At 47.5% G+C, this 22,203-nt stretch overlaps 1 protein-coding gene across 2 annotated transcripts in view; it reads left to right on the top strand.

Annotated features, from left to right (window-relative positions):
• Positions 1-22,203, top strand: part of LOC147102599 (WW domain-binding protein 2-like) — a 59,536-nt gene that overhangs the window by 19,337 nt on the left and 17,996 nt on the right. Inside the window, exons 6-8 of one of the 2 annotated variants that reach the window (XM_085963244.1) lie at positions 404-523; positions 1,454-1,530; positions 13,011-13,577. In XM_085963244.1, the coding sequence (XP_085819370.1) occupies positions 404-523; positions 1,454-1,530; positions 13,011-13,028 (215 nt within the window). In that variant the 3' untranslated portion in view covers positions 13,029-13,577. Of the gene's footprint in view, positions 1-403; positions 524-1,453; positions 1,531-13,010; positions 13,578-22,203 lie in introns of those variants that run through there. The other variant, XM_085963245.1, reaches the window with a different exon arrangement.

Here is a 22,203-nt window from a genome sequence, read left to right as displayed (position 1 = left end):
TGGTCACTTGGCCAAAGGACCCGTGACAGTGAAAATGTTTTGGTCTCCACCCGTTTTTCTCCTTTTCCCCCTTCTCTTTTCCTTGTTGGGTTACAGTTTCATGGGTGCTGGTTTTCCTCATGAACCGGCCATTCTTCTGTGAGCTTGATCGTCGAGCATCAGGGCATTGGACCGTGGGGTGCATCACAGCCACTCCTGACCAGGTGCTCATTTGATGCTCGTCTACGCGTACAGAGCCCAGCAGGGGCCACTGGCTAGCAGTCAGACGTAGTACCCAATAGCCCCAAGGCACCGAAGCCCTCTATTGTCACTCCAGCTGAAATCGGGGATCAATCCTGAGGTCTGTGTGTGTCTTTTTGTATCGTTTTGCCAAATTACTTACCTATTGCTCTCGTCCCCACAGTCGGATTTTACCCAGGACCACCTCCCATGGAGGGTACAATGAACTATATGCCCCCGCCACCTTACCCAGGGCCCATGACCCTTCCAGGAGGTGATGCACTACTCCCACAGACTCCAGCAGGTAAGTAAGCCCTTGTGATGATCTAATGTTGAGGTGTGGCTGAGACCTGAATGAATACACTCCAGTGTCCGGCACGCCTGGGTCCCAACACACCCGGGGCCCATCACAGGCCCTCGGCTGGATGGAGGATGCCAGATAATTAAGTACTTTTGAAGAGTGGTCACTGTTGTAATGTAGGAAACGTGGCAGCCAATTCTCGCACAGCAAGATCCCACCAACAGCAATGAGATAAATGACCAGATAATCTGTTTTTAATGATGTTGGTTGAGGGATAAATATTGGCCCGGACACCAGGGATAACTCCCCTGCTCCTCTTCAGATAGTGTCATGGGATCTTGTACATCCACATGAGAGGTTTAACATCTCACCTGAGAGACGGCACCTCTGACAGTGCAGCGCTCCCTCAGTACTGCACTGGAGTGTCTGCCTAGATTATGGGCTCAAGTCTCTGGGACTTGAACCCTCAACCCTCTGTCTGCTGCCCATTGAAGCATGGCTGACACCTGCTGTACAAAGCAGAAAATCCCAGGTTCGATCACCCATTCTGTGCTGAGTTAGCTAATCTCAGCCGGGACAGCAGCAGGGACACTGCAGTCAGCCTCGGGTTAGAGACGGGGGATACCAGCCAGGTACGCTCACTGTCTGGGCCTTGCCATAGGAAGAGTGGCCTCTTGGGTGAGGTCCTGGTGTCTGCGTGAGGGGAGGTGGGCTCCTTGTGCCTGTGGAACCACATTCCGACAGGAGTCCATGCCCTCGGGAGAGGTAGGGAGAATATTGAGCGGTGGGAGAGACTATTTGGACTCGGTCTCGGGGAAATGTTGTAGGTGTGTGGGTGGGGCCGCAGCGTGTGATGCAAGCAGCAGTTGCTGCACTCCAGTGGAAGTTGCACCATCGGCACATGCATGGTAACTCTTTGCTATTTCGTTTCAGCTGAGGCAAAGGCTGCAGAAGGGGCTGGAAGTACTTGCAGGAGTCAGTCAATCCCTCACAGTATGTCTGCACCTATGGTAAGAAGGGGCAAGGGGGGAGCAATGTGTCTCTCTCTGATGCCAAGCATTTTTAATTGACGATGTTGCTTATTTTTTGCTCATCACTATCCAGTGACCCTGCTGGAATGTTAGTGCCGGGGGAATGGAACACATTTTTTTCCACTTCAGGCACCCAGTGTCAGCATTGAGTGTTCCCGGGGCAGGTATAACATGGGTTAGACACAGAGCAAAGCTCCCTCTACACTGTCCCATCAAACACTCCCGGGGCAGGTACAGCGCAGGTTAGATACAGAGTAAAGCTCCCTCTACACTGTCCCATCAAACACTCCCAGGGCAGGTACAGCACGGGTTAGATACAGAGTAAAGCTCTCTCTACACTGTCCCATCAAACACTCCCAGGGCAGGTGCAGCATGGGTTAGATACAACAATATCAACTTTCATTTGTATAGCGCCTTTAGTGTAGTAAAACATCCCAAGGCACTTCATAGGAGCATTGTCGAACAACGTTTGACACCGAGCCACAGAGGTATTAGGACAAAAGCTTGGTCAAGAGGTAGGTTGAAGGAGCGTATTAAAGGAGGAGAGAGAGGTAGAGAAAAGTATAAAATTCTTAGAGGGCTTCAGAGGGTAGATGCTGGGAGGTTGTTTCCCCCTGGCTGGAGAGTCTAGAACTAGGAGTCATCGTCTCGGGATAAGGGGTCGGCCATTTAGGACTGAGATGAGGAGAAATTTCTTCACTCAGAGGGTGGTGAATCTTTGGAATTCTCCACCCCAGAGGGCTGTGGAGGCTCAGTCGATGAGTATATTCAGGCCTGAGATCGATAGATTTTTGGGCACTAAGAGAATCGAGGGATATGGGGATCGGGCGGGAAAGTGGAGTTGAGGTTGAAGATCAGCCATGATCTTGAAAGGCGGAGTAGGTTCAATGGGCCGAATGGCCTACTCCTGCTCCTATTTCTTATGTTCTTATGAGAGGCGGAGAGGTTTAGGGAGGGAATTCCAGAGCTTAGGGCCCAGGCAGCTGAAGGCACGGCTGCCAATGGTGGAGCGATTAAAATCAGGGCTGCGCAAGAGCCCAGAATTGCAGGAGCTCGGAGATCTGAGGGCTGTAGGACTGGAGGATGTTAGAGATAGGGAGGGGCGAAGCCATAGAGGGATTTGAAAACAAGGATGAGAATTTTAAAATCGAGATGTTGCCGGACCGGGAGCCTATGTAGGTCAGCGAGCACATGGGTGAACAGGACTTGGTGTGAGTTAGGATACGGGCAGCCAAGCTTTGGATGAGCTGAGGTTTATGGAGGGTAGAAGATGAGAGGCCAGGAGAGCTTTGGAATAGTCAAGTCCAGAGGTAACAACGGCATGGTTGGGGATTCAGCAACAGATGAACTGAGACAGGCGATGTTATGGAGGTGGAAATCTTGGTGATGGGACAGATATGTGGTCGGAAGCTCAGCTCGGGGTCAAATAATAAAGCTCTCTCTACACTGTCCCATCAAACACTCGCATAGGAACAGGAGAAGACCATTTTCCCTAACAATCTCTTGTGTGGAACCTTGTCGAATGACTTCTGGAAGTCCATTAAGTAACATCCATAGACACTATTGCACGTACTGCACTTTTGTCACTTGACTGTTCGACGGGCTGCCCCCTAGCTGCTTAGAACCCACTTTAGATCACGTAACCAATTGAAGGCCAATTTGGTTACATAGACCCCTTTTCTAAAGGTGTCACATGGAAGTGTCCTGGAGTGTCGCAACTGTTCGTTGTGTGGCAGTCGTAGCCAGATAGCATCGCCCATCAGTAACTTAGTCAAGATGCCTCCTTGCACCGCACGATGCCTTCAGTCACTGACCGTCTGCTTCCTAGTTTCTATCCAAAGTTCAGGACTGAGAGCCAGAGGAGGAGCTGCTCCTGTCTGCCGGAGGAGGCCCATCAGCCCCTCGAGCCTGTTCTGCCGTTCAATTAGATCATGGCTGATCTGTACCTCAACCTCACTTACCCGCCCTTGCTCGATACCCTTTGATACCCGGACCCAACAAAATCTATCTATCTCAGTCGTGACATTTTCAATTGAACCCTAGCATCCATCGTCTTTTGGGCGAGAGTTGCAGATTGCCAATACCCTTTGTGTGGAAAACCTGCTTCCTGATTTCACCCGTGAACGGCCGAGCTCTCATTTTAAGATTCTGCCCCCTTGTTCTGAAATAGTTCCTCTGCATCAACCCTATCAAATTCCTTTCTCATTTTAAAAGCCTCGATCAGATCACCCCTCAACCTTCTATATAAGCCAAGTTTGTGCAACCTGGCTTCTTTAATTTAACCCTTTTAGCCCCAGTATCATTGGTGAATCTGCGCTGCACCCTCTCCAAGGCCAGTATAGCCTTCCTGAGGGGTGGTGCCCAGAACTGAACGCGGTGCTCCGGATGGAGTCTGATCTTGTCTGAATGCTAAAATCACCAAAGGGAAATAAAACTAACCCCTTTGGTGAAACTATTTGCAATGAACTCCTTTTGGTGGTGCTGGAACGATCATACAACTCTCTTTTTTGCAGTGGCATAGATCTGACATTTCTGCATCTTTATTCAGAGTGCAGTTAGGTATCTGCCCTTGGGATTGATTCAGGCAATCGGTGATATCATAATACATGCACACAATGTTCAGAACACCTCAATGAGGAGGAAGTGGTGGATTACAGCAAAGTTAACTATCAATCCATGCAAATATTAATTCATAGTGTGTGTACAAAGGATGGTTTCCATGATAAATTTCTATCTCCAATGTAAGCTGCCTATGTAAACTTGTCACGCTGTAATTACACCCACCGCCAGTTGCGATACTGCAGTGCCAGCACTGGCAGGCGAGTATAATTACGGTATTGCATGTCTCCACAGGTAATTTCTATTATAAATGTGGAAATAGGAATTTATAAGCGAAATGTAAAAATAAAGACAATGAGTTTCAAAATGGGGACAGAATTGAGTCTGCACACCCTGGTCCAATTATCCCCCCGCCTTTGAACCCTGCTGCACCTGCAAACTACACTGTGTCTTGACTCCCCGTGTGTGTGCGCATGTATAACTTGCCTGTGGCATTAACCAGAATCAGTTGATAAATAATAAGACTTTTTTAAAAATACAAAATGGCGATGGCACCGGGATCGAGACATCAGAAACTTACTCCGCGGAGCCACCTGGTGGCCATAGCCCGCAATTACATCGCCACCGTGAGCAGAGCAAAGTTGAAGGGGAAATATTGACACGTTTACAGCAAAGCGTGATCAAAAAAATGTGACAACGAGGCAGTGTGGTTTGTAGACAGGAAGTGCATGTCTTGCATGAGATTCGTAATCTGAAGATAATGCAGTAGAGTTTCTGCTTTGGCACAATTGGCAATCCGGACACACACTGCACTCAAAATTGTGCTCGTTTTCTGTACTGAATTTTTTGCTAAAACTCATTTGCATACTGCTGAAAGACTCCCATGAACCAGTGCCATCGGGAAGTGTTTTTTTTCTTGTGTTGAAAATTATTCTTTGACATATTGAAGAGTGGTAACCTAGTGCAGTTTTATTAATACAGCTGAAAATGGGTTTATCTAAAAAAAAAATAAAAGAAAAATAATAATAACCATTTTTAATAAGTGCCTAGTTCTCCACCTGTGAGTAACCTTATTTTAAATAACTGAAAATGACCAGTGCAACTTAGTGGAAACTCTACCCTCGAGGGAGTAATCCTCCCCTCCTCTTCATTAGATTGGGGATATTTTGAACCTGTTCCCGGCCACCCCTTGCGAGAATAAACTTTACAAAAGATTGTGCACCTCGCTACTCTTGCTCTGTCTCTGTGGGATTCTCTTCGAGCGCACTCTCACTCCCAATTTAGCTTTGGTGCAACGCGATTTGATATACTCTGTGACTAAGTGTAAATCAGGAATTCAAGTAATGGAGTAAACCTGGAAGGGGATACTCTCTCTCGCTGCATGGGGTGTAGATCCAGTGAAATCTGGTCTACAAAGTGCTTTGGGCAGCTAATAAAATAAGACAGACTAGCATTTATATAGCACCTTTCATAACCACAGGACTTCTGAAATCGCTTTACAGCCAATGAAGTACTTTTGAAGTGTGGTCATTGTCATAATGTAGGAAACGTGGCAGCCAATTTGCGCACAGCAAGATCCCACCAACAGCAATGAGATAATGACCAGTTAATCTGTTTTAGTGATGTTGATTGAGGGATAAATATTGGCCAGGACACTGGGATGACCTCCCCAGCTCTTTGAATTGTGCCGTGGGATTCTTTTACGCCACCTGAGAGCAGACGGGGCCTCGGTTTAACATCTCGACCGAAAGACAGCACCTCCGACAGTGCAGCACTCACTTAGCACTGCACTGGGAGTGTCAGCCTAGATTATGGGCTGAAGTCTCTGGCGTGGGGCTTGAGTGACTCGGAGGCGAGGGTGCTGCCCACTGAACCAAGACTGACACTTGTTTAAATGTTTAGGGAGCGAGGATTTTTCTCTGCTCGCTCGCTACACATTTAACTTTTTAACGTGGCTCTATGGACAAGTCTAACTAGGCCGTGTGAAGGCAGTTCTGGTATCTGTGGTGTGACTGCTCCCTTAGATATTCAGTCCACTACTTAATGTCTTTAAAATGTAAAAGATCCCATTTGAGTACAGGAGTAAAGAAGTCTTACTCCAATTATATAGGGCCCTGGTGAGACCACACCTGGAGTACTGTGTACAATTTTGGCCGCCTTGCCTAAGGAAGGATATACTTGCCATAGAGGAAGTGCAACGAAGGTTCACGAGATTGATTCCTGGGATGGCGGGACTGTCGTATGATAAGAGATTGAGTAAACTAGGCCTGTATTCTCTTGAATTCAGAAGAATGAGAGGGGATCTCATTGAAGCATACAAAATTATTACAGGGCTTGATAGTGTAAAGTCCGGCCTCAATAATACACGGACTTCGGGAGAACAGTTTAACAGGTACTTTACTGAACAGGAGGCAGCGTCAAACTGAAAACTACAGAAGCCTGCTAGGGCCTTTTATGCAGGGGTGGTCACTGCCGGTACTGCAGTCTAAGACCAGTTATTCCCTTAAAGGTACATACACAACAATTCCTCCCCTTTTAGATAAACAGTACATAACATTCATTTCACAACTAAATAATAACTAATCACAATTACAATTTTCTCAGTAATATATACATCAACTGAAATAGTCATTTATAAGTTCAGTCTTTGAGGAGGCTTCCTGATCCGGACTGGATAGCGCCTTTCTCAAGTATCCTGTTCTGGCGGTGGAGTCAATTCTGGCTCATTGTCATTGGTTGGTTCGTCAGCTTCCAACACCCCTGCTTTCTGAGGTAGACGCAATCTGTACTTCGGGCTCATTACCAGGTGCACATGCTTGTGGGCTTGTTCCTGTGACTCTAGAATCTGGTCAGCATGGCGTCTCACGATGCTCTCTCCAACGTCCACTGTGTACATTAGTGGTCCCTGCTGTGTGCATATCGTGCCTGGCAGCCATTTTTCTGTTCGGTAGTCGCGGGCCAAGACTGGTTGTCCTATCTTGAAGCTCCTGGTTGGCTTCTCATTTATGTGCTGGAACTGCTTATCCTCAACATCTTGTCTTATGTTTGGTTTGAGCAAATCCAAGCAACATCTTAGTCTCTGGTTGAAAAACAGTACGGCTGGAGTTTGGTTGGTTACTGCATGTGTCGCATTCCGGTAAGCAAACAGGAAGTTATCCACCTTGTGTTGCAGTGGTATGTCATCATTATACATTGCCTTTATGGCCTTTTTAAAGGTCTGAACAAACCTCTCAGCCAATCCATTTGTGGCTGGATGATATGGGGCAGATGTGTAATGTTTCACCCCATTATTCTTCGGGAACCTCCGGAAATCCTCAGACACAAACTGTGGGCCATTGTCGGAACAGATCTGTTCTGGCAACCCATCCCTAGCAAAGATGGTCCTTAGGACTGCAATAGTTTTCTCCGTGGTGGTGGAGGACATTTTAATGACCTCTGGCCATTTCGAATGGGCGTCCACAGCGATTAGAAACATTGAGTCCATAAATGGACCAGCGAAATCGATGTGTACCCGTTGCCATGGAGATGAGGGCCACTCCCATGGATGTAGCGGGGCCTGTGGGGGAGCGTTTTGGACCTTCTGGCATCCTGTGCATCTCTTGGTCATATCCTCGATTTCTTTATCGATTCCCGGCCACCACACAAACGCCCTGGCTAGGCTCTTCATTTTTACCCCTCCCAGATGACCCTCGTGAAGCTCATTGAGCACTCCATCTCTCAACTTGGGTGGAATTACCACTCGGGATCCACACATCAAGGTTCCCCGGCACACTGACAGCTGTTCCCTCCTTGGCGAGAATGCTGGCAACAGTGAGTCGCCATATGCTGGCCATCCCTTCACCGTCAAATCATAGACCTGAGAGTGTGTCGGGTCATTTCGGGTTTCCTTCTCAATACTTGCGTTTGTAACAGGCAAACATTCGTCTGTGGTCGCATGGAATATCTCCACCTGGTCCACTGCAGGTGCTTCTTCCGCCATAGGCAACGGTAGGCGCGACAGCCCATCAGCGTTTCCATGTTGTTTCGTACCTTTGTACTCTGTCATACTGATGTGCCCCTAGAAAAAGTGACCATCTTTGCAGCCTTTGCGCAGTCATCACCGGAACGCCCTTCTTTGGGTTAAATTGAGACCAGGGGTTGATGATCAGTCAGTAGGGTGAATTTCTGCCCGTGCAGATAGTGATTGAACTTCTTCACCCCCCCACACCAGGCTGAGGGCCTCCCTGTCAATCTGGGCGTAGTTACGCTCGGCTGAGGTTAGCGAGCGCGATGCAAAGGCTATTGGCCTCTCTGAACTGTCACGGAATTTGTGTGACAGCACCGCTCCAATGCCGTAAGGTGACGCATCACATGCCAACCGAATCGGTAGTGTTGGGTTGTAGTGGGCCAGTACTTCTCTTGAAGTGATTTGGCATTTACATTCCTGAAAGGCACGCTTACACTCATCACTCCATTTCCATGTTACACCAGTTTGAAGGAGGGCGTTCAGTGGGTGCAGGATTGTAGATAAATTCGGCAAGAACTTATGGTAGTAGTTCACCAACCCGAGGAACGACCTCAGTTGCGACACATTTTCTGGTGCTGGAGCCTTGACTACAGCCTCAATCTTGTCCGGCGACTTATGCAACCCTTCCTCATCAATCATGTGGCCACAATACGAGATTTGTCTCCTGAAGAACTCGCATTTGGGACGGTTGGCTCGTAGCCCATATTCCTGCAATCTCGTGAGCACCTGTTCCAGGTTGGCAAGGTGTTCATTGTCATTTTCGCCCGTAACCAGGATGTCGTCCAAATAACACTGGGTCCCCGGGATCCCTTGCAGGACTTGTTCCATTGCCCTCTGCCACATAGCCGGGGCCGATGCTACCCCAAATACCAGTCGATTGTACTGGTAAAGGCCTTTGTGAGTGTTTATCGTGATGTATTTCCTAGATGATGCTTCCACCTCCATTTGTAGATACACTTGAGCCAGGTCAATCTTTGTAAAACGTTTCCCTCCAGATAGTGAGGCGAAAATATCTTCTATCCACGGAAGCGGATACTGTACTGTGTGCAGGACTGGGTTCACAGTCACCTTGAAGTCCCCACAGATGCGAACCTTCCTTGGCTCCCCAGGTGTGCTGCTCAATGCTTTCTTCATTACAGGAACGATGGGTGTGGCCCACTTGCTCCAGTCCACCTTAGACAGCACCCCCGAACGCTCCAGACTCTCCAGTTCAGCTTCCACAGCTGGGCGTATCGCGTATGGCACCGGTCTGGTCTTGAAAAATTTTGGGGTTGCGTTATCCTCAATCTTTATGGTTGCCTTTACTCCTTTTAGAGTCCCAAGTCCTTGTTGGAACACCTCTTCCGCATCAGATAGAATTTGTGACAGACGTCCAGGTGCGACGTCGTCATCTTTTTTGTCAGTCACAGTTAGTGCCAGAATGGAATGCCAATCCAATTGTAGTTTTTGGATCCATTCACGTCCCAATAATGGTGGTCCTCCATCTCGTAGTATATACATGTATAGTTTCTGTTTCCTTTCCGTTATATTCAACTGGCACCCTTATTTTTCCTCTGGGGTAGACCTTTTGCCCCGTGTATGTCTTCAATACAATGGACGTGTCCTTTAAGGGTATGTGTGAGAATAGCCGCTCATAGTCTCGTCGATTCATGACAGTTAGGGCTGATCCTGTGTCCAATTCCATCTTTACTGGGGACCCTGCTATCACGAGGGTGACCCAAATGGTTCGGTGATCTTCTTTTGCGATCACGTTGTGTAACTTTAAACAACTTAGTCGCCTGCTCCCGGAGTCCTTATCACTCTCCTGATCTTCTGAACTACTATCTCAGTTTCTTTACTTTCCTGTACTGTTCCTTAGTAGTTCTTGTCGTGTTGGTCTTCTTTCCCGACCTGCAGACTCTTGCTATATGTCCCATTTTCCCGCATTGCCTGCATATTTTGTCTTTAAACCAGCAGTCCTTCTGCTCATGGGTTGTTCTGCCGCAGCGATAGCACTTTTCGGCTCCATACGCCATTTCGTTAGCGCTGTATTCTTGTGGTTTCTGTTGTATTTCCGCAGCTCCCCGTGCTGCTGCTTCATAGGATACTGCCACGCTGAAAGCCTGTTCTAGCGTCAGGTCCTTTTTTGAAAGTAGTCGTTTCTGGGTTCCTTCACTCTGGAGCCCGCAGACAAACTTATCCCGTAAGGTGTCTGCCAGTCCTGCTCCGAACTGGCAGTGCTTCGATAACTTGCGTAGTTCCGTAAGATAGTCAGCATTGCTCTCATCTTTGTGCTGGTTTCTTTTATGGAACTTGAATCTTTCTGCTATCAGCAGTGGTGTAGGGCTTAGGTGTTCCTGTAAGATATGAACAATCTCCTCAAAACTTTTCTCCATTGGTTTAGCTGGGGTAATTAAATTCCGCAATAGGCCGTACGTACTCGCACCCATCAGATTTAATAATACCGACGCCCTCTTTCCATCAGCCAATGGAATAAAATGGCGCCTCCCGCGCTTTTGCTTCTTCCCCAACGGGATAAAATGACGCCTCCCGCGCTTTTGCTTCGTCCCCTTACTGCCACGCTGCTCCTAGTGTTCTACGGGGTAATGGCGGCGACCCGCAGCTTCGGCGCGTCTCGCTTTCCTTTCCCCCCCCCCCCCCCCCCCCCCCCCCCCCGTTTATTTTCTCTCCGCTGTCCTGTTCTCGAGCACCGACTGCGCCCTGTGCGCTCCACCCTCTCTTTTTCTTTTCCCGGCGACGCTATGCGGCCCGAGTTGTAGAGCCGCTCGATCGAGCTTGAGCCCGCCGCAGTCCGGAAGGGTCAGCGCGCTACCTGCTACCAGCACGACTCACTGGAACCACAGTCTCTCCCGCAATTCTCCGAACACCGATGGATTCTTTGGGCGGTTGCCCTCGGTCGACGCCCGTTGCTCAGACTACGACCTTCCAGGACCTTCCTTTCAGGCGAGATCCCCGTGAGATGATGCCACACTGCAGGTGAGTTCGAACTTACTCGTCGCCACTGTGAAGCCCGCGCCTCAATAATACACGGACTTCGGGAGAACAGTTTAACAGGTACTTTACTGAACAGGAGGCAGCGTCAAACTGAAAACTACAGAAGCCTGCTAGGGCCTTTTATGCAGGGGTGGTCACTGCCGGTACTGCAGTCTAAGACCAGTTATTCCCTTAAAGGTACATACACAACAGATAGGATGGATGCTGGGAGAATGTTTCCCTTGGCTGGGGAGTCTAGAACCAGGGGCCACAGCCTCAGGATAAAGGGTAGGCCATTCAGGACTGAGATGAGAAGAAATGTCTTCACAGAGGGTGGTGAATCGTTGGAATTCTCTACCCCAGAGGGCTGTGGAGGCTCAGTCATTGGGTATATTCAAAACAGAAGTCGATAGATTTCTGACTAGTAAGGGCCTCAAGGGATATGGCGATAGGGCCGGTGAATGGAGTTGAGGCAGAAGATCAGCCATTGAATGGCGGAGCAGGCTCGAAGGGCTGAATGGCCTATTCCTGCTCCTATTTCTTATATTCTTATGACACTATTCAAAGACATTGGGACTCAGCTATTTATTAAAAAGCATTATTTATTAAAACAGGTGCCCTGAATTTTATTTTCCACACACTGCTTGACTAATGATCAGTATTTTTAACTGTATATACATTAGTTTCGCTGCAGTGATGGGAGTCCAGCACCCCCCAGTGTATTTAAACATTAAAACCAATGCACTCCATTCCTGTAACTATAATAAGGGCTCCTTTCTCCCTTTAACTCTTGTCAGCGATTCTTGTCATCAAGGTAACCATTTGCCCTGGAATTGATGAAATCCTTGTTAGTCACAGATTCTGAACATTCACATTAACCTGTGATTCTTTTTGACTTCTGACTATATCTAAAAGAACATTTTCTAGCTCGATCTAGCTTCCATGCCATTCAAAGTAATGAGGCTGGTCTCCTTAAAGTGCCATGTGTTATTGGTTAATCCTCTGTCATCAAGGAATCCCCAATCCAGCTTTTATTTCTGGAAATGTTTTCCCTGGACAGGACTGTCGGTGGGATCCAAGGTTCTCCTAACTGCTCTGCCATTATTCCCGATTTTCTCCCAGATGTTGATGCTGCAGTTGAATACTCAAATCAGTGCCCCTCATTCCAGCTGTATGGATTATTAAATCCTTCTTGTGTTAGAAACATAATTGGACCTGCATGATCACTTGAGTCTGAATTTCCAATTGGTCCAGTGATATTGGGATCTCTTCTGTAAATGTAACGTGCACCAACCACTTCATCCTCCTTTCTTGTGGCTGAAATCCCTCTCTTCCCCTGTTGTTGGTCATCTTTTAGCTCGCCTCTGTCTGAGCTGGGTGCTTGGACCAAGTCAGGCTATAGCATTTGGGTTAAGGAAGGGTGCTTGGGGAGAATGCTGTTGTCTCCCTTGATGGCCTGCTCTGCTCATGCTGGTGAGCCCCTCAGTCCTCTGGATTTGTTGCATGCCTTCTAGCTCTTTGGTTATTTTCACTCTTTCTCCTTTGTATATTGGTTATCTTTAGCTGATCAAGCCTGCTGGTGGCAGAAGCTGTCTCCTCCTTTATCGGGGACTTATACTATGAAACCGCTGTCCCACATGATTGGGTCTTCGTAGCTATAATTCCAGCTGCTCTTCGGCCTTCGATCTGTGGAACCACCATTCTGATCTTTGACTCCATCACTGTCCCTCGAACTCTTATCCTGGCAGTCCAGACTAGAAAGAAAGAACTTGTATTTATACAGCGCCTTTCACAACCTTGGGACGTCCCAACGCGCTTTACAGCCAATTAATTACATTTGGAAGCGTAGTCACTGTTCTAATGTAGGCACGCTTCTACAAACAGCAATGTGATAATGACCAGGTTGTCTGTCTGTTTTTAGGTGTTGGTTGAGGGATAAACGTTGGCCAGGACAACAGGGAGAACTGCCCTGCTGCTCTTCGAATGGTGCTGTGGGATCGTTTGTTCCCGAGCGAGCAGACAGGGCTTCGGTTTAATGTCTTATCTGAAACACAGCACCTCCCGACGGTGCAACACTCACTCAGCACTGCACTGGAGTGTCAGCCTAGATTATGTGCTCAAGTCTCTGGTGTGGGACTTGAACCCACCATCTTCTCTTTGCTCCACCTGTAACAGTGTAAACCTCCACAGGTGGACTTTGGTTTTTCTTGTCTGAAATAATTTGCATAGTGGCTCCACATCTGAGGTTTTTGCTGACTGGTCTGACATTCCGGATTTTGCATAGTGGTTAGCACTGTTGCTTCACAGCGCCAGGGACCCGGCTTCAAATCCGGCCTCGAGCGACTGTCTGTGTGGAGTTTGTACATTCTCCCCGTGTTTGCGTGGGTTTTCTCCGGGTGCTCCGGTTTCCTCCCACAGTCCAAAGATGTGCGGGTTAGGTTGATTGGCTATGATAAATTGACCCTTAGTGTTAGGGGGATTAAATACATGGGGTTACGGGGATAGGGTGGGATATGTGTTGGTGTAGGGGTTACGGGGATCGGGTGAGATATGTGTCGGTGCAGGCTCGATGGGCTGAAATGGCCTCTCTGCACTGTGGGGTTTCTGTGATTCTGTGATGTGATGACGCCTTTTCCATGATGATATAACCAATGGAATCTTCACCTTTTTTTATTCATTCATGGGATGTGGGCGTCCCTGGCAAGGCCAGCATTTATTGCCCGTCCCTAGTTGCCCTTGAGAAGGTGGATGGTGAGCCGCCGCCTTGAACCGCTGCTGTCCGTGTGGTGAAGGTGCTCCCACGGCGCTGTTAGGGAGGAAGTTCCAGGATTTTGACTTGGCGACGATGAAGGATCGGCGATATACTTCCAAGTCAGGATGATGTGTGACTTGGAGGGGAACTTGGAGGTGGTGGTGTCCCCATGCACTTGCTGCCCCTGTCCTTCTAAGTGATAGAGGTCGCGGGTTTGGGAGGTGCTGCCGAAGAAGCCTTGGCGAGTTGTAGGTGGTACACACTGCAGCCACGGTGCGCCGTTGGTGGAGGGAGTGAATGTTTAAGGTGATCTAGATGCTCCGAACCAGAGATTCACAGATCTTGTGTGGGTCAAACTTGCTCACCCGAGAGAGGTGTGAAAGCAGAATTTCCGTTTATCTTCTTTGAAAGAAATAGGCGCTTGGTGCCTCAAGTCTGCTGGGTACCCCAGATCGAGTCTCTGCAAACTCGCTGTGGGCCAAAACCGCTGCCAACCATGTCTGGCTATTGAAGGGAGCCAGTCCTGGGTGAACCCACCAGTGAATTGCTGGGCTTCTCCCTGGTGCACCTCAGCTGTTGTTTAGAAAGATTAAGTCCAATCTTCTGATTGTTGGGCTGACTGTCACTTAAATTGTGCCCTTGCTTGTGGATTCTGGTGTGAGTGTGTTGCCATTTGTCAATCATTAAAATTTCTGGTGCTTTTTATAAAGTACACATTCTGCCTCCTTCTGATTAAATCTTTGTGTCGCTTCGTCTCTCGCTCTCACTCGTTCTCATGCCCTCTCTCTTGCTCTCTCTCTTTTTTCTGGGCTAATTATTCCTCACATTTCGTCAGTTCCTTTTCCCATTAGCTCTGTGCCCAATTTCTAACTGAAAATACTTCAACAGAATGAGAGAGGATGTGCTGGCTGTTTTGATTACTTCATCTTTTTATTGCCAGAATTTCAAAAGTGTTATTTTGCATAACAAATTTTTGACTTTTGCCCATACTATCGCTAGTCATAGTTATACAGCACAGAAAGAGGCCCTTCGGCCCATAGTGTCCGCGCCGGCCATCAAGCCCTGTCTATTCTAATCCCATTTTCCAGCACTTGGTCCGTAGCCTTGTATGCTATGGCGTTTCAAGTGCTCATCTAAATACTTCTTGAATGTTGTGAGGGTTCCTGCCTCTGCCACCCTTTCAGGCAGTGAGTTCCAGATTCCAACCACCCTCTGGGTGAAAAAGTTTTTCCTCAAATCCCCTCTAAAACTCCTGCCCCTTACCTTGAATCTATGCCCCCTGGTTATTGACCCCTGTACTAAGGGGGAAAAGTTCCTTTTCTATCTACCCTATCTATGCCCCTCATAATTTTGTACACCTCAGTCAGGTCCCCCCTCAGCCTTCTCTGCTCTAAGGAAAACAACCCCAGCCTGTCCAGTCTCTCTTCATAGCTGAAATGCTCCAGCCCAGGTAACATCCTGGTGAATCTCCTCTGCACCCTCTCCAAAGCAATCACATCCCTCCTATCTTATTCCATTATTCTGTTGGTATAGAACGGGTTAGATACAGAGTAAACTTCCTCTACATTGTCCCATCAAACACTCCCAGGGCAGGTACAGCACGGGTTAGATACAGAGTAAACTTCCTCTACATTGTCCCATCAAACACTCCCAGGGCAGGTACAGCACGGGTTAGATACAGAGTGAACTTCCTCTACATTGTCCCATCAAACACTCCCAGGGCAGGTACAGCACGGGTTAGATACAGAGTAAAGCTCCCTCTACACTGTCCCATCAAACACTCCCAGGGCAGGTACAGCACGGGTTAGATACAGAGTAAACTCCCTCTACACTGTCCCATCAAATACACCCAGGGCAGGTACAGCACGGGTTAGATACAGAGTACAGCTCCCTCTACACTGTCCCATCAAACACTCCCAGGGCAGGTACAGCACAGGTTAGATACAGAGTAAAGCTCCCTCTACACTGTCCCATCAAACACTCCCAGGGCAGGTACAGCACGGGTTAGATACAGAGTAAACTCCCTCTACACTGTCCCATCAAATACACCCAGGGCATGTACAACACAGGTTAGACACAGAGTAAACTCCCTCTACCCTCGGGAAAATGCTGGAATCCATTGTTAGGGAAGTGGTATCAGGGCACTTAGAAAATCATAACCTGATTAGGCAGAGTCAACGTGGCTTTATGAAAGGGAAATCGTGTTTGACAAATTTATTAGAGTTTTTTGAGGATGTAACTAGCAGGGTAGATAAAGGGAAACCAGTGGATGTAGTATATTTGGATTTCCAAAAGGCATTCAATAAGGTGCCACATAAAAGGTTATTACACCAGATTAGGGCTCATGGGGTTGGGGGTAATAAAGTAGCATGGATAGAGGATTGGTTAACGGACAGAAAACAGAGAGTAGGTGTTATAAATCTCACCATTCATCAAAAAACGACTTATGAAATAACGCTGGACGGCCAGCTGGTGGCGCCGTCCAAGGAGTATAAATACTCGGGCGTGGGCCCAGCTTTCTAAGGACATTTTGTAAGACAAGGAACTAGTGAAGTACAACTAGACTTCTATGTTCTGAAACAAGTTGATTAAAGCCTTGCTTTATGCTCAAACCAAGTGTGTAGTGAGTTTTATTACATCCGAAGGGATAAATGGATCTTTTTCAGGTTGGCAGGCTGTAACTAGTGGGGTGCCTCACGGTCAGTGTTGGGGCCTCAGCTATTCACAATCTATATTAATGACCTGGATGAAGGGACTGAGTGTAATGTATCCAAGTTTGCTGATGATACAAAGCTAGGTGGGACAGTAAGCTGTGAGGAGAACACAGAGTCTGCAAAGGGATATAGATCGACTAAGTGAGTGGGCAGTAAGGTGGCAGATGGAGTATAATGTAGGAAAATGTGAGGTTATTCACTTTGGCAGGAAGAATAGAAAAACAGAATTTTTTTTAAATGGTCGAGAAACTTTCAATTGTTGGTGTTCAGAGAGATTTGGGTGTCCTCGTGCAAGAAATACAGAAAGCTAGCATGCAGGTACTGTTGAGTCTGTGTTTACAAGTGCAGTTATACTGAATAACAGGACACAGACAACAGAAGTAAGTAAACAGGTCTTTAGTGATTGAGGGTCAGGGCGGGAACTGAGGTACACTTTGCTCCGCAGGGTTTATATACCGGTGTGGTCACCACCGGTACTACAATGTACAGGAGCCGTTAAAAAGTAGTCCATCACCTTAAGGTATCCTCTTAAGGTAGTACAGGTTACATACACTACAGGTACAGCAAGCAATAAGGAAGGCAAATGGCATGTTGGCCTTTATTGCAAGGGGGTTGGAGTATAAGAGTAAGGAAGTCTTGCTACAATTGTACAGGGCCTTGGTGAGACCACACCTGGAGTACTGGGCACAGTTTTAGTCTCCTTATCTAAGGAAGGATATACTTGCCTTGGAGGCGGTGCAACAAAGGTTCACTAGATTGATTCCTGGGATGAGAGGGCTGTCCTATGATGAGAGATTGTGTAGAATGGGTCGATACTCTCTGGAGTTTAGAAGAATGAGAGGTGATCTCATTGAAACATAAGATTCTGAGGGGGATTGACAGGGTAGATGCTGAGAGGTTGTTTCCCCTGGCTGGAGTGTCTAAAACTAGGGGGCATAGTCTCCGGATAAGGGGTAGGCCATTTAAGACCAAGATGAGGAGGAATTTCTTCGCTCAGGGTTGTGAATCTTTGGAATTCTCTACCCCAAACGGCTGTGAATGCTAAGTCTTTGAGTATATTCAAGGTTGAGATAGATTTTTGGACTCTAGGGGAATCGAGGGATACGGAGATCGGGCGGGAAAGTGGAGTTGAGGTCGATGATCAGCCATGATCTTATTGAATGGCGGAGCAGGCTCGAGGGGCCATATGGCCTACTCCTGCTCTTATTTCTTATGTTCTTACACTGTCCCATCAAACACTCCCAGGGCAGGTACAACACAGGTTAGACGCAGAGTAAACTCCCTCTACACTGTCCCATTAATGTGCCTCGTTCCCAACCTCCAGCTCCCCCTATTCAAACAATGTGACATTTTCTCATATCCCACACCAGCCAACTGTGGCCTGTTTGAGTGTGATTGCATATTGGTGCTAAATTAGGGGCAGTTCTCTGGTGTGGGGCCCACACGCACTTAAGGAGCTGGATCCACACTTGCCAATTAGGACCCTTGCAGCCACCAGCCAGTACAGACTGTAAGGGGATTTATCAGATACTGGTCCTGTTACGTCCATGTAATAATAAGAAAAGGACTGCAGAGAACGGTACAACAGGTGTTTACTCAACGTGGTTCAAACTGTAACTGACTGTACAGATCACTACTCAGGGTTTATATACAGGTGTGGCCACTGCCGGTACTACAGGATACAGGAGCTGTAAAAAGTAGTTCTCCCCCTTAAAGGTACATACATTACAGGTCCCCCATTACACACAGTTCTCGGACGTCAGGATTTATAAGAACAAAATACACTCGGCCCAGGGTTTTGGCTCAATCTTTGATTCATTCGTTTATTGAACACACACACACAATTACTTCCCCAGTATAAATCCCTATGATTTATATCAGGCTAACAACCCCAAAAATACAAACCCCTACGCAAGGGTCATTTGCATTGACACAATATGACACAGTTAAACCCATCCGCGATTTGATTGTTACATATAAAGTTACCCAGACTCAATCACACAACCCTTATTGTGATCTGACTGAAACTCTCAAACTTACTCAGACTCGATCACAAAAGCCCCCTCTATGATTTGACTGAAACATACAATCCCCACTCCCGATTGGCTGTCTCTTGGAGTTGATTGTCGGCCCGAATCTTTCTGTTCGCTGTTCTGCTGTCTACTTCCCACACCACTGTCTTCGAAGTGATCTTACTTTAAAGCAAAACCAACTTGCAGTATTTCCTGGCCCCCTCCTGAGCATACGATTCGTTTCAAAATGTGTGAATTGTCCTTGGTATTGTCCATTGATTAGAGATACCTTTCTGACAATGCAACCTTCCCAAAGTGACTGCATGTGCGAAGTTGTTGGTTTCTGTTAGCATTCGTATTCAAAAGGTTCAAGGCCCGGCCCATTGTCTAGGCCTGCACTGAAACTAGTTATTCGGGGGCCATGGTCTAAGGTGGACAATGTAACCCCTTAAGGTAGATGAATATGCGGATGTTCTTGTTCAGATTTTAGATTCGTAGTTTCGGCTGCAATGTTTGAATTAACCCTTTATTGCCGAGCCCTTTTTGCAGGCTCTGCAGTTCTGGGTTTTTCTATTTCATAGTCTAATATGTTTACCGTTGGGGGGGAGGAATCGATCCTACACCTCCCCCCTTTTAATATCTCTTCCATTAGAGATATTACTTCCGTCCATTATTCTGCTGTGGAGGGTGCATTGTCGGTCCTGGCCAAATCTCACATTTTTTTACACAGTCTATACATTTGATTCTATAATCCCAAATCCCCTTTTATACAGTCTTTCCTGTTTTTCCCTTTTTACCCTTCGTTTCGTTTTACACGATAACCTGAACAGATACAACACTAATGTAGTACCATTATTCAAGAAGGGTAGTAGGGAAAAACCGGGGAACTACAGGCCAGTGAGCCTAACATCAGTGGTAGGAAAATTATTGGAAAAAATCCTGAGGGACAAAATTAGTCTCCACTTGGAGAGGCAAGGATTAATCAGGGATAGTCAACATGGCTTTGTCAAGGGAAGATCATGTCTGACTAATTTGATTGAATTTTTTGAGGGGGTGACTAGGTGTGTGGATGAGGGTAACGCAGTGGATGTGGTATACATGGATTTCAGTAAGGCCTTCGATAAAGTCCCGCACAGGAGACTGGTCAAGAAGGTAAGAGCCCATGGAATCCAGGGTGCCTTGGCACATTGGATACAAAACTGGCTTAGTGGCAGAAGGCAGAGGGTGATGGTCGAAGGTTGTTTTTGTGACTGGAAGCCTGTGGCCAGTGGGGTACCACAGGGATCGGTGCTGGGTCCCTTGCTGTTTGTGGTCTACATTAATGACTTGGATATGAATGTAAAGGGTATGATCAGTAAGTTCGTGGATGATACAAAAATTGGTAGGGTGGTAAATAGCGAGGAGGGTAGCCTCAGTCTGCAGGACGATATAGATGGGTTGGTCAGATGGGCGGAACAGTGGCAAATGGAATTTAACCCGGAAAAGTGCGAGGTGATGTACTTTGGGGGGACTAACAAGGCAAAGGAATACACAATGAATGGAAAGACCCTAGGCAAGACGGAGGGTCAGAGGGATCTGGGTGTGCAAGTACACAGATCCCTGAAGGCGGCGGAACAGGTGGATAAGGTGGTAAAAAAGGCATATGGGATACTTGCCTTCATTAGCCGAGGCATTGAATATAAGAGCAAGGAGGTTATGATGGAGCTGTATAAAACACTGGTTAGGCCACAGCTGGAATACTGTGTGCAGTTCTGGTTGCCACACTACAGGAAGGATGTGATCGCGTTAGAGAGGGTGCAGAGGAGGTTCACCAGGATGTTACCAGGGCTGGAGCGCTTCAGCTATGAAGAGAGACTGGGCAGATTGGGTTTGTTTTCCTTGGAGCAGAGGAGGCTGAGGGGGGACATGATTGAGGTGTACAAAATTATGAGGGGCATAGATAGGATGGATGCTGAGGAGCTTTTTCCCTTAGTAGAGGGGTCAATAACTAGGGGGCATAGATTCAAGGTAAAGGGCGGGAGGTTGAGAGGGGATTTGAGAGAGAACTTTTTCACCCAGAGGGTGGTTGGAGTCTGGAACTCACTGCCTGAAAGGGTTGTGGAGGCAGAAACCCTCACAACATTTAAGAAGCATTTGGATGTGCACTTGAAATGCCATAGCATACAAGGCTACGGGCCAAATGCTGGAATATGGGATTAGATTAGACAGGGCTTGATGGCCGGCGCGGACACGATGGGCCGAAGGGCCTCTATCCGTGCTGTATTACTCTATGACTCTATGACCATCATTGCACAATTATCAATACATGTGAGGCAATTCTGATCCAGGGAGGAATTTCAATATTAAACCCAATGTCCCACCAAGGTGGGGTGGTCATTTCCCTGATCTCCTCTCTCGTTTCTCTGTTTTCCTGCTGGGGAGTGTGGGAATGTTTTTGGGAAAGCTCCACATCCTTTGCCAGTTTTGTCAAATGCTCAGGTCATGGCGGGATATCATACCCAAAATGTGATGTATAATCTTCTCGTAATTCCTGTCCCTCAATCTCATTCCCCTCCCCCAGTATCATCTTTAGCTGATCCCGGAAGGTATTGACCTGTGTTTGCAGCTGGGCATCATCGATACTATTGACCAGTGACGTCCCCGTATTAAACACCGTGGCCGCGTCATTGTTCAATCCCCTCTTTCGTCTCCCCAAACCGGTGTGACTGTTGTCAGCTCGTTTATACAAATCCTTCTGATTTTCTTCCCCATAGTTCGACTTGTAGAATTGCCGGAACATTTCTTTTAATAGTTTCTCGTACAATTTTTCCGTTTCAGGTGGGCACCACTGGAGTAGCGGTACCTTTGTCAAATTAAGGATAACAGATGCTACCTCGTAATGCACGTCATGGTACAACACCGTCCCTGTTGGAATCAGTACTAACCCATTCCTAGGTCCAGGTGTCATTATGGGGCACTTAACCTCTTTATCCCGTGTCTTTGGGGCTGATGGTAGGGGCTTCTTATCGTGCGCTACTAGTTCAGTAGCATTGACTGCGTTTGGAGGATCTGGGACCCCACACGAATCGAAACCGAGTCCAGCCTATTCCAGCCCTGGAATCTTGCCATTGCCGTTTAAAAGCGATGGACACCCCCTTCTGGCATTTACGTTCCGATCCTCCCACACACACACAAACCCCTTGTTCCTCCTTCCACCACTTGTCCCCAACATAATTTCCCCCCCCCCCCCCCCTTTGTCCCCACAATCGATCTGTACGAGTCGTTCCCCAATCTTTCCCAATCCGTGGATTCATTACCCTTTGCCTTGTCTGTTTTCCGTAGCCACCACCACCATCCCACGGAGATACTTCCCCAGCATTCTCGGCACACTTGCCTTCCCCCGTTCACCAGGACCTTTTTGGTGGTGATATTTAATTTGGGGCAGGGCACTGATGCTTCACCCAATTTGTAACCAGTGTGATTGGAATATTTAGTGGGATTTGACCCCAACCAACCCGGCCATTCTCCCTCATGGAGGTATGTAGCTATCCCGTCATAGCCCCGTGCTCTGCCTCCCTGTGTTATGGTGGGCCCGGCTCCTCCCATATACCCGTAAGTAAACGACATCTCGATGTCGCCTCGCTCCATCTGTCCTGA

This window comes from Somniosus microcephalus, chromosome 21, assembly GCF_052327205.1.
Source record: "Somniosus microcephalus isolate GS21.2 chromosome 21, FLI_Smic_1.0, whole genome shotgun sequence".
In the NCBI taxonomy this organism is placed as follows: Eukaryota; Metazoa; Chordata; class Chondrichthyes; order Squaliformes; family Somniosidae; genus Somniosus; species Somniosus microcephalus.
This window is presented reverse-complemented; position numbering and strand designations above follow the sequence as displayed.